At 40.1% G+C, this 16,632-nt stretch overlaps 1 protein-coding gene across 1 annotated transcript in view; it reads left to right on the top strand.

Moving 5' to 3' along the window:
- The window catches only part of LRRC16A (leucine rich repeat containing 16A), a 441,803-nt gene that overhangs the window by 408,338 nt on the left and 16,833 nt on the right, over window positions 1-16,632 (top strand). Inside the window, exons 31-32 of the mRNA XM_006872823.1 lie at window positions 6,345-6,457; window positions 11,957-12,386. Of these exons, the coding sequence (XP_006872885.1) occupies window positions 6,345-6,457; window positions 11,957-12,386 (543 nt within the window). The remainder of the gene's footprint in view (window positions 1-6,344; window positions 6,458-11,956; window positions 12,387-16,632) is intronic.

The raw sequence follows: 16,632 nt of genomic DNA, 5'->3' as shown, positions 1-16,632 counted from the left end.
CTCCTTGGAAACCCTGTACAGGGTCCTATATTTTTATAGTTGTTGTTAAGTGCTGTTGAGTTGGTTCCGACTCATAGTGACCCTGTGTAGGGTTTCTAAGGAGCAGCTGGTGAGTTTTTCCTCGTCTACACTTTTGAGCCACTTCGGGTATCAAAGTTATAGTATCTCCAGAGCAGTTTGCATGTGATCAAGATTGTCTGCGTTTCTCTGGGAAGCTATCTGGGCACAGCATGTTGTCTGTATGCTCTATGCATGTGATGTGCCTATAGATTATTTTTACTAGGGATTTTATTTCTGTAGTCACCTATTTGTTCTCAAGACTATTTTTGTCATTTCTATTTTTCTAGGAAATTGTCCATTTAGTCCAATTGTTCCTTTAGCTTGTAGAATTCTTTTTCATTGTTTAATCCATTCTAGACTAAGAGCTCTGTCCCTTTTTTTCATTTCTAATATATCTTTAATACTTTATCTTTTTCTTAATCCACCTTGTGGGGTTGTTGGTTAGTCTTTTTCAAAGAAACAGCTTTTAGTTTTATCTGTCCTTTTGAGTTAATTAATTTTTCTCTTATTTTTATTATACTTCCCTCATTGACTTCCTTTGGGTTTCTCAAATTCTTGTCTTGATTGCTTAGCTCATCAATTTTCCATGTTTCTTACTGTCTAATATATGCACACAAGATTCCATGATTATTTAACTAATTAGCTAGCACTCCTTGGGTTGTGTTTGTTCAAAGAGTTTCTAAGGTACCTAATTGCCCTGACTTCCTGCCCATTTCTCTCCATCCGGCCTACAATAGCATCAGTAGAGATTTGGCAGAAGCCTTTCAAATTCCAGGTGCACCACCTACTGTGTTTTCTGGATGTATTCATCTTAATAATCCTGGCAGCCAGAAAATGGGAGGGAGGGGTAGCTGAATTGTCTTTACTCCTCACAATTACTGATATATCGTCTAAGCATTCACAAATTATCCTTTTAGCAATTACTTACACACCATAGGTGCAAAATGTAATTCTCAAATATCAACAACAGTTGCAAGAAAGCTCATCTGCGGACATAAATGGAGTCCATTCCAGCTCACTCGGGGCTCTCTTGCCATCTCGGAGATTTTTGTTTGCCTTTTCCAATAGCTCCACTACTCTTTTGAGTCTGAAGTCTATTGTACTTGATGGAAAAGACCAAAATCAAATGGGCTTTTGAAAACTTCTGATGTTTCTATGTCCTTTCCTTAACTATTACTAGACAATGAGCTAAAACAGCATGTGTGTTTGGCCTTTAACTGGTTTGACAAATTACATTTCATTTTAGTGTTAAGCTTTGCTGCTCCACACTTTTTAACCCGGCCAGTGCCACCTTCTGCTTCCTGTTTTAACAGATGCATTTTAACTGTGTTTTGTTGAAGATCTCCCAGTGATAGTGGACTTCTCTTAACCTCTCTATTCTCAGGCTCTTTATCTCTAAAATGACAGGGTTGGGCTGGGGAATCTGGAAAATCCCGTTCAGCCCAAAACACTGGTCTGTTCTGCAAAGCAGAGTGCTTTGTTGAGTCCCATGTCAGTCTTTGAAGCCCACTGATGTTCTCCATGTCCCTAGGGAATCTTTAGTGCCAGCTGTGAATTCTGTTTCAAAGCAGGAAAAAAAGAAATGGACTGATGGGAGAAATTATACAAACAAAACTTAATTTTTCTCTCAAAGTAGGAGGGGAGTCACTACAGGAGAAGCCTCTGAAGATGGGGGCGTGGGGGGTGGTGCACAACAGGGTGTGCTTAGAAGAGCCTCTCTTTGAGGACCACATGTTCCCAAGTTCTGTCTTTTCTCATTGTCTGTCAGTGACCAAGTGGGGGCATTCCTCACCCTCTGATCCATGGTTTGATCTGTGACTAAAACTGGAGTAAATCTATCTTTCCTTTGTGGTTTACAGGGGTGATATAATAAATAGTGAAATAATATGCAAAACACACGTTAACTCACAAGTTCTGTACAAACTTTAAACTAGGTGCTGTGGAGTTGACTACAACTCTTGGTGACCCCTACATGTGTCAGAGTAGAGCTGTACTCTAACGGGGTTTTTTGTTTTGTTTTGGTCTTTTTAAAATCTTTCATTGTGCATTGAGTGATAGTTTACATGGGAGAACATCAGTTTTGCACTGATCCTATTGTATTTTGTATCATTGCAATGATTACAGTCCCCTCTAAGCATCACCATTCAACATCATTTGTTTCTATTCCCTCTAGTTTTTTCTTTTTTGTTTGTTTTTTGATGTACACAGAAACACTCAAGGATGTATAATCATCTAAATAACTCAAGGACACATTCTGCAAGCCTGCCTCCTGACCACCAGCATACTCTTTCCATGAGTCTAGAGTCCTCAGATGCTCTATCTCTTAATATCATCATCTTTGCCTCCATCTTTGGTGTCGCTGCTTCTCTGGATAAGGTCCCATATTTCGCTCCCTTGATGGTCCTAGGGTCCTCTGTTTCTGGAATGTAAGATGAACTACTCCCCCCTTTATGTTACAAAACTTCTACCTTTACAGTTGTGACAATCACAATTTGTCATGATAACCATTACTCACTATTGAATCATAAGAATCTTATCCCCATCTCCCATCTAGACAAGATGAAAACTATTCAATGGGCATTCTACCTTCCCCCACACTCTGAAACTAAACTCCCACTTGAAAACTTGTAAGCCAACCACTTAATGCTTTTATTTACCCCCATTTTACGTACCCAATGTCTAAGTTGCCCATCCCTATCAACCCTGTGTACAGAGGGGATAGGTTTGATCCTTGATGTGAAGACTCCTTCCCTCCCAGTTGGCATTTTGAACTACTGCATCCATAAGTATAGATCAAGTTCATCAATTTGTAGCAATTTACACATTTCCTTTATCAAATTTCTTTATCTTTCTTGGTTCGAGTTCTGATCATCAATCCATCGAAGCTAGGTCAAATGGGTATTATCTGCAAGTTTGGGCATTCTTGTGTGTCTCCGTTCACTTCATATTAGCTGGATGCTTCACTTTCCACTCTATCCCTCTGTGGCTAGGTCCTTGTCCATGAACTTAGGAGTCCTCAGGTCTCACCATACCAACCAGCCCTCCTTTTCTCTCTCATCTCCAGGTCGACGGGAGTCTATGGAATATGGTCGAACTGGGCCCATAACTTCGTTGCTGCCTTTCCCCCTTTCACTCACCAGTAGACCAACGTGGTCACCAGCGAACTTCACGTGCCAGATCGTGTGTTCCCTTTGAGTTTCAGTCTTTGAGGAAGTCCTTAGGTTTTTCAGTGGCTGATATTTTTGAAAATAGATTTGCAGGCCTCTGAGTGGACTTGAACCTTCAAAGTTTTTGTTAGCATTTGGGCAGGTGAATCACCCAGGAACCTCTTATATACAAACTTAAATACAAGTATTGTTGTTGTTAAGTGCCGTAGAATTGGTTCCAACTCACAGCGACTCATAGGGCTTCCAAGGCTTTTAAGTCTTTGCAAAAGCAGAAAGCCTCATCTTTCTCCCACTGAGCCGCTCCTGGGCTCAAACCATGGACCTGTGGTTCACAGTCCAGTGTTTATTGTATGGGGCCACCTTGCTCCCCAAATACAAGAAACTATTATTATGATAGAAATTCTATTCACCTTTCTTTTCCAAAGAGAAAAAAAATGATAAGACAAGAAAGTTCTATATAATTTACCTTTTGTAATCAAAATAGTAGCTTTCCAGTGAGTTTATTTTTCTCTCTATAACTGAGTTATAGAACTTTGCTGATTCTCTATTCTGTTGCAATACCTAGGAAACCCTTGCCCCAGTTATAAAGCACCATTCAGATGAGACGTATAATTGTATGTATTATTCACATTTCATGTGATTCTTTTGTCTAGTATCTACTCACTTTTCAACGTCTCACAAACCTGAACTCAAATGCACAGTTCACTTACAGAATGGAGTTTCCTAGGGAATGAAGTGGATAACTGTTAAAAGCAAATGGTTGTTCTTTTCTTTGAGCACTGCATATGCAGACCAGAGCCAAGTTTCCCTTAGGAAACTTGAGACTTGCAAATCAATGATTACCAAAAATATCTTTCCCACCATTCTATAGAGAAACATCCAGACCAGATATCCCAACCACAGGACAACTTACCATTGTACCTGACAGCCTGGGTGAAACACATGTTCCTTCTTGAGGGTCCACAGCCTATCTACATGCAATATTAACTTACTACACTATTGCAGTCAGCAAATCAAGTGTGCACATGCTCTCTTCTGTGAGTGTATATTGTCCATTCAAAGAGAAATGCGAACATGGTATATAGTTTCATTGCAGCTTGTCACCAGATTCTCTCATGAGATCTGGGTTTGCAACTGCTTTCTGGATTCCTGCCCCTGTATTCCTGCCCCTGGAAACTCAAGCATTTGAAATGGGATTTAATGTCTTCATCCCCAAAACTGATCCTTAGACTGAGTCCCCTAGGACCATTTTCCCATTCACCTAGTCTAGAAGCTTTAACTTCTTAGATAGTTCTTCCTTCCAGTTCTGACTTAGGTGCTTAATGAGTTTCCCTTCGTCTCCAGATTAAACTTCTACAGGAGTCTTTAATTTGTGGTTTCTCTACTTAGATTCTCTGGCCTCTCCAATCTATCCACCATATGGCCTCAAAATTACCTGCCTCAAATGCAGATTTGGGTCATGCTACTCTTTTGTTGGCTCCTTACCCACTCACAAGATAAGTTCTATCTATACTCCTTAGCATAGCATATGAGGCTGTTCACCATTGACCCTTGCATTATTAGTGGGGAGTATTCAATTGGTGGTAATGAGATGTTCAACTAAAAGTTGCTTAAACAATGATAGGCGCTGTCTCACCTAACCAGGGGAACTAGAAGGTATTTGGTCCCAAAGTCTCAAGATCCAAGGCTGGATAGTTCAGTAGCATGACACAAACACCCAGATATTTTCCACCTTTCTGCTCTGTCCTACTGAGCATGTTGGCTTTTGCCCTTAGACTTACCTCTTTATGAGCCCCAAAAGGTTGCTACAGCTCAGACATCACATCCTCCTTCACATAACCATGTAGAAGAGCACACTTGCTTCTCTGCAGGAAAATCTTCCCATGAGCTCCCCAGCTGATTGCCTCTTACGTTTCAGTGACCAGGAATGACTCAATGCCTATCAGTCAAAGGCGATGGGATTATGGTGTTTGGCTTATTCCAGTTTGTGTTCCCATCGAGTTAACGTTGAGTCAATTCTGACTATTGTGCATCAGAATTGACCTATGCCACGTGGGTTGTTCAGTGACTAAGTTCTTTCAAAGCAGATTGCCAGGTATTTTTGTCTCTGAGACACCTGTAGGTGGACTCGAACTTTCATCCTTTCAGTTAGCAGTTGAGCATGTCATCCATTTGCATCAACCAAGGACTCCTGTGTAGTGTATGCCAGTCAGTATTCATATCCTGAAATCAGGGCTCTGCCAGCAAGAAAGGGAACAAGGGAGAAGATTTGAGAGTGGCTGTGAAGTGTCTGTCAGGGTCAAACTATAGCAATGAACCCCACCCACATACCTCAAACCCCAGGCCACTGGAATTATCACCATCCTCAGATGAGATTGTGAGTTTCAGATTTTCATTCATTTCCTCTTCCCTTGCCATATGGCCACAATGTCTTCCTCTTCCTTTAGAAGCACTTGACTCTTCATAGTCTGTTGGGTCTGAGCTTTTTCTGATCCATTAGTCTGCCTTAATCTTCCTCCAGACATTGGTTTACAGTGCATCCCTAGGTCTTGTTTCTTCCTACTTTGTGTTACGATTGTGCAAACAACTTCTAGTACATTCCACTGCTGTTGAGTTGATTCCAACTCATAGTGATTCTACACAGAGAGTTTCTGAGACTATAAACTTTTATGGGAGCAGACAACCTCAACTTTCTCCTGAGGAGTAGCTGGTGGGTTTGAACTGCCAAGCTTGATGGTTAGCAGCCCAACACCTGACCCACAGCACTACAAGCTCTTCGTTTCAGTCAAGGAGACCTTTTAGTTAAGTAGTGCAAACAGTTAACACGCTTGACTGCTAACTGAAAGGTTGATGGTTCTAATCCACCTAGAGGCACTTCAAAAGAAAGGCCTCATGCATGATCTACTTCTGAAAAATCTACATGGTGATGGGTTTGAAACGCTGATCTTGCAGTTCTACTTTGACACACAGAGTTTGCTGTGAGTCAGAATCAACTCAGTAGCACTGGTTTTTATTTTAGTCAGTCTTGTGCCTTTCATGGCCCTCATCACAGCACATTGAACCTAGTAATAAATGTTTGCCAAATGCCAATGAACATTTTGCTTGTTTATTTTGCAGGTCTGTGCTGCCAACAGTGTCCCGCAAGATGGGGAGCAGAATGGTCTGATAGGGAGAGTTGATGAAGGTGTAGATGAATTTTTCACCAAGAAGGTGACCAAAATGGATTCTAAGTAAGTTCATAGTTATTTCATGTATAACACTATTTCATTCATGTTTACATTACAATCAAACTGAAGTCCATTCATACCACATTCCCCTCTTTTTTTTCTTTTTTTCTTATGGGGATTTGCTATTACAGTGAGTTGCAAAATGTGGTCTATAAATTGGCATCATCAGTAGCTCCTGGAAACGTCTTAGAAATGCACACTCTCAGGCTCTACCCCAGACCTAGTGAATCAGATACTCTGGGAGTAGGCCCCAACAATCTGTGTTTTAACAGAGTATGCTGAGATATACTAAATTTGAGAACTGATCAACTATTATTCTAAGCTCAAGCCCAAGCAGACTGCCACTGAGTCGATTCCAGCTCACCCTCAATAGGGTTCGGAGACTGTAAATCTTTAGAGGAGCAAACAGTCTCATCTTTCTCCTTAAGAGTGGCTGGTAGATTTGAACCACAAACCTAACACCTAACCCATAGTGCTACCAGGACTCCTTGTACTGTTCTAAACCAGACCAAAAATATAGCACACCACTTGTACCATCCTGGGATTGTTTTAGTACTTGGTTACGTTCACCTGTATAATCCATTACACGGCACTTCTTTATAATTGGCTGTGTTTGGGCACCCTAAATCATAGCTTGGGGTCCTGGTGTGGTACTGTAGATTAAGCATTGGACTGCTTACTACAGGGTCAGCATTTCAAACCCATCATCTGCTCCATGGAAACCCCTATGCAGATCGCTATGGGTTGGAACTGACTTGGACAGCACTTAGCAACAACAACAAATCATAACTAAGTGGCATGACTTTGACATTGTCGAAATGGCAATGGAATTAGTGAGATGATTACAGAGTTAGCCTCTTAAAAGTCCTTTCTTCATTTTCTTATTGCTGAAGCAGAGTTTTCATAGAAGACATTTCAGTGGTATTTTTTATCAGTAGTAGTTTAACTTGACGCACTCCAGCTATTAAGCATAATCTGTATCAAGTTATGTAATCCCCTAATAAATGTAGATTCGGGAGCGCAGTGGCTGCATACAGACTGCAAACCACAGGTCTGTGATTTGAGCCTGCAAGCCGCTCCAGGGAGAAAGATGAGGCTTTCTGTTCCCACGAAGATTTAAAGCCTCTGTGACATATTCTTCACCTTGAAGTATCAGATTCAGGAATGAATTTCAGCCATAATGATAGAGGGTGAGCAGGCTGGGCACATATAGAGAAGCAACTAGTCCTTTCTATAGAATGATGTGCCTTATCTTGCTTCAGCAGGATGTTGAGATGGAAGTAAGTTAAATTTTTATATCCATAACAGAATAACTTACTGAATCTTACAAGCTTCAGGCCTCAATGATTTGTCTTCTATGACACTGGCCTTGTAGCTTAGTGTACTATACTTGACAAAACTCTATTCTCTTATGCGTCACGATCCAACTTAAATGCCATTTCTTAGAAGCTTTTCTGTGATTGTTCTACTCCCAAAATGAATTGCTCTTTCTCTGCTGCTGACTTGTCACTTTTTCTTTTCTCCCCTGCACACATCTGTTACAGTGCACGCAATCCTTTGAGAGTTTGTTTAGAGTTTTGTTTTGTTTCTTTGTTTTTTACAATGTAAGAGCTAAATGAATACGTTCTCAACAGGCCATACCAAAATAAACAGCAAAATGATAAATCACTATCGGGATGATTTGTCTTCAAGTCTTTTTTTTTTTTCCTCAGACAGAGTACTGTTCTTCAGGAGCCACACCTGGGTCTCTTTTCATTCTAAGTTCAGTATGAACACAGTCTCCAATCCAGTGTGCATTCAACCACTAGTGGTGGAATGAATAGAGACAATCTTGACCTGTAGCCACATAAACTCCGGGCATGGCTGTAGATGCCCATCCTCTGGATAGTTAGTGGGGAGGTTTATGAGCATTTGATCTGGAACAATGTGTTGGTATTATATGCCCTAGTGTGATTTCTTTTACCTTTAATGTTACCTCCTTTAATAGACTCTAAATATGTTGGGTCCATTTTATAAAGTGTAAAATCCATTTCCTACCAAGATATGCTCTAGGCAGATTCTGTTTTAGATACATCAGTTTTCCTCACATAATGATGGAAGGTAGAAGATAATGGAGCAAAATTGTGATTTTTTTTTTTCCATCACATTTTATTATATGAAAAACAGATGACAGCCAGTTTACTAGGCATAGTGTTAGCCATAGTTAGGAGCCATAGGCAAAATCATTTGTTGTTGTTGTTAAGTGCCATCGAGTCGGTTCCGACCCATAGTGACCCTGTACAGGGTTTCCGAGGGTGTAAATCTCTACGGGAGTAGAAAGCCTCATCTTTCTCCTGCGGAGCAGCTGGTAGTTTCGAACCGCTGACCTTAAGGTTCTCAGCCTGATTCGTAACCACTACGCTACCAGAGCTCCTTATAGGTAAAATCATTAAGGAGTACAAATTAAGTTTGAAATATCAAAGTTATAGATGGTCATATGAGACATGTTCTATGAGACTTGTAGATCCCTCTTCCCTCCCATTCCCCTCAAAAGCCCCTTGTTTCTTTCCTGCTTCAGAGGCAGCTACTTTCTCTTCCTTTGTTGTTGTTTTTAAGTACGGTCAAGTCAGTTCTGACTTATACCAACCGTGTGTAAGGTTTCCAAGGAGCCGCTGGTGAGTTTGAGCCACCAACCTTGCAGTTCAAACCAACTTTGTCGTCCAGTGCTTTATCCCACTGTGCCATGCCAGCACTCCTTCTATTCCTTTAGCTGTTTACTTTATTTGCTGCCATATTCTGGAATAACATGCTTTTATTGTTATTTCCTGATTTTTAATTTTAGGTAATAACTGTATGTATTGATTTTGTACTGAAGAAGATGATGTACCTCTTATGCCCAGTATCCCCATCTCCACCAAATTCACACCCCCTTTTTTTTTATTTTGCTATATTGTAATTGTTGGTTGACTCGATATGTAGTTCTCGTTTTATTATAACCTGTAAATATTATCAGAGCTGAGTTAGTGTACTATGATTAGATCCCCTGTCCTGTAGAACATTTTATTTTCCTAGACTTATTCATTGTTCATTTTTTTATTTGCTTAGTTTTATTTTTTGCTTGCATTGATTCATTCCTTAAGTCTCCCATTAGGGTGTAACTGTCCTCTCAATATTTTCATGTATTCTTGGTATCATCTTCTTGGACAAAGCTCTCTCTCTCTCAAATGTCTGATCTCTCAGCCTCGTCCTGGGATTTCCCTTACCAAATGGTAGGGGTTCCCCCACTTCATTCCTCTGTTTGGTTCCCATTTCTTTTGACCAGTACCTTCCTCCCTTGTTTTGGTTGACTTTTTACTCTGCTTGTTTTCTGAGAAAGGAAACATGGGAGGCAAATTTCTGAAACACTCCTATTTTTCATTTTAATGACTAGTATGACTAGGTATAGAATTCTAAGTTGGACTCCATTTTGCCTTAGAAGTGTGATAACTTTGTTCCATTGTCTTCTAGTTTCCAACGTTGCTATCAAGCAGATCCTGAGTCCTGACCTTAGTAACTTTTATTGTTCTAATTTTTACCTCTTCTCTTGAAGCATTTGGGATCATTTTTTGTCCTCAGTGTTTTTGAAATGTTGTGCCATGGGTAATTTTGTTTGTTTTTACTAAATTAGCTGGGCACTCGGGGAGCCATTTCAATCTGGACATTCATGTCGTTTGGTTCTGGAAATTTTCCTGAGTTAAGCATTTTTAATTTCTTTCCTTCTCCATTCTCAGTACTCTTTCTTGAACTTAGGTTATCTGAATCATATACTTTTTCTCTATTAATCCACTGATTTTCTTATCTTTTCTCTCCTATTTTCTCATTCTTTGTAGTTTTTTTGTTTTTGTAAATATTTCTTCACTTTCTAGGAGATATCCTCAATTGTATATATTCTATCCTTGAGTTTTTTCATGCATTTCATCCTTGAGTTTTTCCATGATCTCATTTTTATCTTATTTTTGTTTCATGGAGATTTTGTGTTATGAAAGAGGACTCAGTGTAGACTGATCTTGAATCATTGTGTTGGGAAAGGAGCCTCTCTTGATTGTCAGAATCTGTCGTTCTTTTCTGATGGGCTTGTCAGGAACTCTAATGGTCTTCCTGGAAAGTATAAACCTGGCCACCCCAGAATGAGAGAAAACAGCTGGGAAGTATCACTGTTCAATATGTAGTTTTTATGAGCCTCCCATTTTCCACTGAATAATCCTTGGGTGGTGCCAACAGTTAATGTGCTGTACTGCTAATCCAAAGATTGGAGGTTCAAGTCCACCCAGAGATGCTTCAGAAGAAAGACGCAGAGATTTAGTTCTGTAAAGTCAGCCTTTGAAAACCCTGTGTTACCATGGACCAGAATCCACTTAACAACTGTGTCTGGTATCAGCTCAGTTCTTTAGTCACCCTCCTCATAGTTGCAACCAGATGTCATCTTTTAAGCCCCACTTTCACTTCTAATTCCAGAGGCTTGCTACTTCTGATTCTAAATCAATGCTTTAGAATTAGCTTGCTCTGGGCCTCTCCCTGATAGTTTAGGTTTCAGTTTTATTGATTCTTTTCAATGAATACTTGGATTCCTAGTGTGGTGCTATAGGATAAGCATTGGACTTCTAACCATGGTTTCCTTGAAAACTCTATATAGGGTCACTATGAGTCAGAATAGCTTCAAGGACACTTAATAACAGCAAATGAATAATAATTTGTGACAATTTTGGCTTCCAAATTTTGTTGTTCTTTGGGTTTATACCCTGTTTTTTGTTTTGCTTTGCTTTGTTTTTAAATTTCTTGTCACATTAACTGGGACTCAGGAGTTAAAATAGGTGTTCAATCTGCTATCTTTAATGAAAGAATTGTTTGTAATACCTCCCACTTAGTCTATTTTATTTACTCTCTTTTCACCCATTTCCCAAACTTTCTAAGCATTCTCTTCCTGACAACTCTCTACCAAAGCTCATTCTCTGTGTCTTCGTTTCATTGCCTCAATCAGTGGCTTTACATTTAAGCAAGGACCTAAGTCGTTCCTTAGGTTAAGCACTCAGGGTGGTCTTCCAGATACTATGCAGTGACTATAGAAGCATTGCTAGGGCGTTATGAGGAAATCTGTCCCTTTCCAGTGTCCCCAAATTAAAGAAGGTAAGTTATCCACCTATGTCTTCAGTGAAGCCATCTTTATTAGTAGTTGTCAAAGGTAGAGAGGCACATGAATTTAGAGCACTTAAAAATATGCCTCATCTCTGCTCTAAGACGTACCACCAGCATCTTCAGATTCTCATTCTTAATTTCTGTGTGCCTCTTGTTTCTCATCTGTGAATATGGTGATAATATTGCATGTTGTCCTTTATCTCCTAGGTACATGGACCTGAATCAGCTTTCTAAAATGCCCTAGCACAGTTACTGTATAAGTAGAAATTTCTGTATTTATATTTTGAATGATTCCTGCTGGAACCTGTTGTAGTACAACCAACAGAGTTTCTATCTTGGTTTGAATTGCAGGAGATCGTCAGCAAGAGGATCAGAATCCCACGAGCTTAGTGAAGGAGGGGATGAAAAGAAAAAGCGAGATTCTCGGAAAAGTGGCTTTCTCAATTTAATCAAATCTAGATCTAAGTCTGACCGGCCACCAACTGTCCTGATGAGTGAAGAGCCCTCATCACCAAAAGGAGGAGGCAAAGGTCCAGCTACAGATACACCCAAGAAGGACACAAAGCCAGCTGAACACAATGGCAATTCTGAACGGGTAGAGGAGATCAAAACACCCGACTCCCTTGAAGAGAGTCAAGGAGAAGAAATGGGGAAGGTGGACCGGAGTGACAGTAAGAGCAGCCCCCAGGGAGGGCGAAGGTACGGGATCCAGATGATGGGCAGTGTTCTGCTGGCGGAGATGAAAGCCAAGCAGGAGAGGAGAGCTGCTTGTGCACAAAAGGTAAGGGGCGGCCCATTCTGACATGATTAATTTTGTGGTTTTGTCTGCTCTTTATTTCTTTTTTACTGAACAAGAGTGGTACAGAAAGATGGCCTGTTGGCCAAATAGAAGCCCAAAACAAAAGACTTACTCATATAAGACCAGGAATGCAGACCACGAAGGCATGGCTGTGTGTTTGACCAGTACTAGAGCCATGTTCTTCTGGAGAGCCGCAGCATGTGAAGAAGATAGGTCATAGATGAGAATGCACCAGCCTTTTCCCACCTGCCCATGTGCCTTCTGAGAGTGTCACTAATGAGCTGTGTAGATTAGTGTGAGCTGCTCCCGGGGAAACACTCAAATCTGGGGAAAGACCAAGACCACTGAATCTAAATGGAGTCCTAAGGGAGACTGGAGACAGAACTGACAGGCAAATAGAATAGTTGCATCCAGATTATAACTATTTATATAAAGGCAGGATCTGTTTTTCCATTGTAATTGATTGTTGTTTTCAACCTAAACATTTCTTGCTACACTCCAAATTTGAAAAGGCCATACACACACAGTCAGGGTGGTGGTGGTGTGCCGTGGAGTTGGTTCCAACTCATAGCAACCCTGTATAGGGTTTTCGAGGCTGTAACACTTTACAGGAACAGAAAATCAAGGTAATCTGTTATAATTAGACTGTATCGAATACTTGATCATTGACATATATTGCCTATTACTGTAAAGAAAAACATGTTGTTAATTTCCACTGAGTTGGCTTCAGCTCATGGGACAGAGCAAAATGTTACCTAGTTTCTTCATGAAAAATTTCGTTGTGCAATCTAAAAATTTATGGATGCCCCCAAATTTTTGACTTTAAAGCATTATTTAGTCTTTGAATGTTCTTTGTAAATATAAGGTGTCTTTTTTTTCTTCTTACCTCTATTTACTGCTATAGGTACTTGAAGGATTGCATCCTTGTTTGCTGCCATTAAGATTAATATACCCGAGGCTAACCCAGGTTATGTTTTCTATGCATTATCCTGAGCTCTTCTTATTATTAAAATCTGAGTTCTCCAAATTTTAAATTCATTATCTATTTAAATTTAAATAGATAAGAAAACCTCCTAATTTATTTTATTTGAAATGTCAGAATAAAGCAGCTTCCCCTAATGAACCTTTGATTTTCAGAAAGTAAATAGTGAACAGTATATCAGGTGTGAAGGACTAGTTTACTTTTATTTTTAAACAATGAATTCATTTCTATTAACACTTGCATCCTATGTAATTTTACAACAAATTTTACAACATGGGTCTCCCACCAGCACCAATATTGTACAGGCAGTCCCTAATTTTCTGGGAACCCCTGGAAAGCTTATTATATTAAATATCTGAGGTACATACAATGGTTTTTAATAATAAACAGGCGCTACTTTTGCAACATGCATCAAAACATTATTATTATTACTGTTATGTTAGAGATGTTTTGGTGTTCTGGAAGTGTTTCTTTAGTGTTTTTTTATGCATAAAGAAATATGTATAAGACTAACTGATATTAGATACAAAACTGTACCTATTTCTGTACAAATTCAACTAAAGACAAGTTTAGGAATGGAGCTCATTTGTATAGCAATATGCTAGTCAGAGACCACACTGGACTTCACTCATTAGCTGTTAGGGAAGAGTTAACTCAACAAGGGACGCCTGATGGGGCCTTCACTACTCAGAACTCTGAACAAATACTGTAACCTCACCACTGGCGATTCAGATACCCAAGTAAATGTGTAAGCTGTTATTCGATTTATGGATTTTTTAAAATATATATAACAACGGATATGCTGTTTTCACTAATGAGTTGTTTAGTTTAGCACAGTTTCCATCCATGAGCAGCTGCCTTTTGGAGGGAAGAGAAGTGATAAAAGAGTTTTGCTTTGCTTTGTTTTGTTTTCTCTATGCCTTGGATTTGATATATAAATTAGCTCACACTGACACAATCCTTATGGGTTAGTATCTGTACTTACTCAAGGCCATTTTCCTTAATGATCCCTTGGCTCCATCTAGTGTCTGTTTAAAACAACAACAATCGTTAAATACAGTATTTTAAATCAGACCCATCAGATTAGTAACTAGTAAGAGGAGGGTCTTTTTGTAATTGTATGATGTTTTCCCCCTAAAGTGCCATGACTGTTTTTTGTAAAGGCAGCAATGTCGGAGTCGACATACTGTTGATAAACGTATATATACATAAGGTGTTTTCGCCTTCCTTGAGTATTTCTCTTTACATTGTTCACATCTGTAGTCGTTGGGTGCCATGGAGTTGGTTTTGACTCATAGTGACTGCATGTAACAAAGTAAAACTATCCCATAGGTTTTCTAGGCTGTAGTTTTTACAGAAGTAGATCCAGGTCTTTTACCTCCAGAGTCAACTCCTCCAGGTGAAATCAAGCCATCAACCATTTGGTTAACAATCTAGCACTAAACAGTGCTCCTTATTCACATGCATTTAATGAAGAACTGTGAGAATGAAATTGTCGTATTTATTATTAATAACATAGGAATGGGGCAAGTCTTGAGTGCTTAGAGGTCATAGGTACTATCTAGGTAGCTATAGGCACATGAAGACAACTGGCATTACTTTATCTTTAGTCCACATAATCATTGTGGGGATTTAGAACCGCCTCAAGAAGCCTAGGAAGAACAAGAAGGGGAAAAAAATCTTCCGCCATTAAAAGCTTCTTTGAGCAAGCTTAGTGCCCAAAGCACCCCATCCATCCACTTCTCCTTTGTTACATGGGACCACTATGAGTAAGAGTCACTCTCAGGAGCTAACCCTGTAGTTTCAGGAGCCTGAAAGTGAGTCTCCATCAACTGTGTGGCCTGTAGGTTCTCATTTGGTGAACCCCAATATTTCCCAAGGAGCCCTGGAGGTGCAATGGTTAAGAGTTTAGCTGCTAATCAAAAGGTTGGTGGTTCCAACCCACCCAGTAGCTCCATGGGAAAAAGACCTGGCAATCTGCTTCTGTAACGATTGTTATTGTTCACTGCCACTGAGTCAGTTCCAACTCAGAGCAACTGTACAAAACTATGGTGCAGTTCTATTCTGTCACATAGGTCACTTAGAGTTGAAAATCAACTCCATGACATCCAACAGCCATCCTGGCCCTGTTTCAGTATTTCGTATAATGACTTTTGTCTGCGCACAGAACTGACATGACCAATCATTATGGACTGCAGGTTTGGCCAGGCCCAGCCACTAGACAGCTTCAGCTCATTGACTAATGCATTCTCTGCTTGTCCTGACTGGGACTTGGTGGACTTGAGAGTGACTTAATGGAACTCAACAACATCTAAAGCATTTTAAGTGAAAATTTGGCAGGAGACATTCACCTACTAGGTTTCTCAGAGGGAGCTTTGCAAGGTAAGCACTGGGCTGCTAACTGCAAGGCCAACAGTTCAAACCCACCAGCCATTTCTTGGGAGAAAATGAGGCTTTCTGCTCTTGTAAAGATTTGCAGTCTTGGAAAACCCTATATAGGATTATAGGATCCCTTTGAGTCAGAATTGACTCAGTGGAAGTGAATTTGAGGGTTTTTTTCTGGGACTTTTGTTATTGTTGAAGTTAATCAGACACTTAGATGAGAAGAAATTACTAGGCCAAAGACCTCAGAAGCGCCATTGCTCCTTCGGGTCTCCCTGCCCACCTCATTTATATTGTTCATACAGAAGGGAGATGCAGATCATCTTTGTCAGTAGGATCCATCCATATTAAGCAAATACACGACTTTACTTTTCATATCTTCTTTGTATCTACTCGATTGCTGTTGATTCCAGCTCATAGTTAACCGCATGAATTATAGCGTAATATGTAATAGCATGTTATAGCATAGTATATAATGGAGTCCTGGTGTGGAACTGTGGGTTAATGCGCCAGACTGAAAAGCCATTTGAACTGCAAGGTCGGTGGTTCAAGCTCACCAGCCGCTCCTTGGAAACCCTATACAGGGTCGCTATGGGTTGGAACTAACTCAATGGCACTTCTCAACGACAACATTGTAGCATAAGACTGCTCTGTAGTGTTTCTTTGGCTGTAATCATTAAGGATGAATATAACCAGGATTGCCTTCCATGACACCCTAGTTGGGTCAAAGCACCAACCTTTAGCTTAGTTGTTGTCAAGTGCTGTTGCATCAGTTCCAACTCATAGTGACCCTGTATAAGGTTTCTGAGGAGCATCTGGTGGGTTTCACCTTGTGATTAGCAGTCCAGAGCTGATCCTACCATG

Source organism: Chrysochloris asiatica, unplaced genomic scaffold, assembly GCF_000296735.1.
Source record: "Chrysochloris asiatica unplaced genomic scaffold, ChrAsi1.0 scaffold00213, whole genome shotgun sequence".
NCBI classification, from domain to species: Eukaryota; Metazoa; Chordata; class Mammalia; order Afrosoricida; family Chrysochloridae; genus Chrysochloris; species Chrysochloris asiatica.
This window is presented reverse-complemented; position numbering and strand designations above follow the sequence as displayed.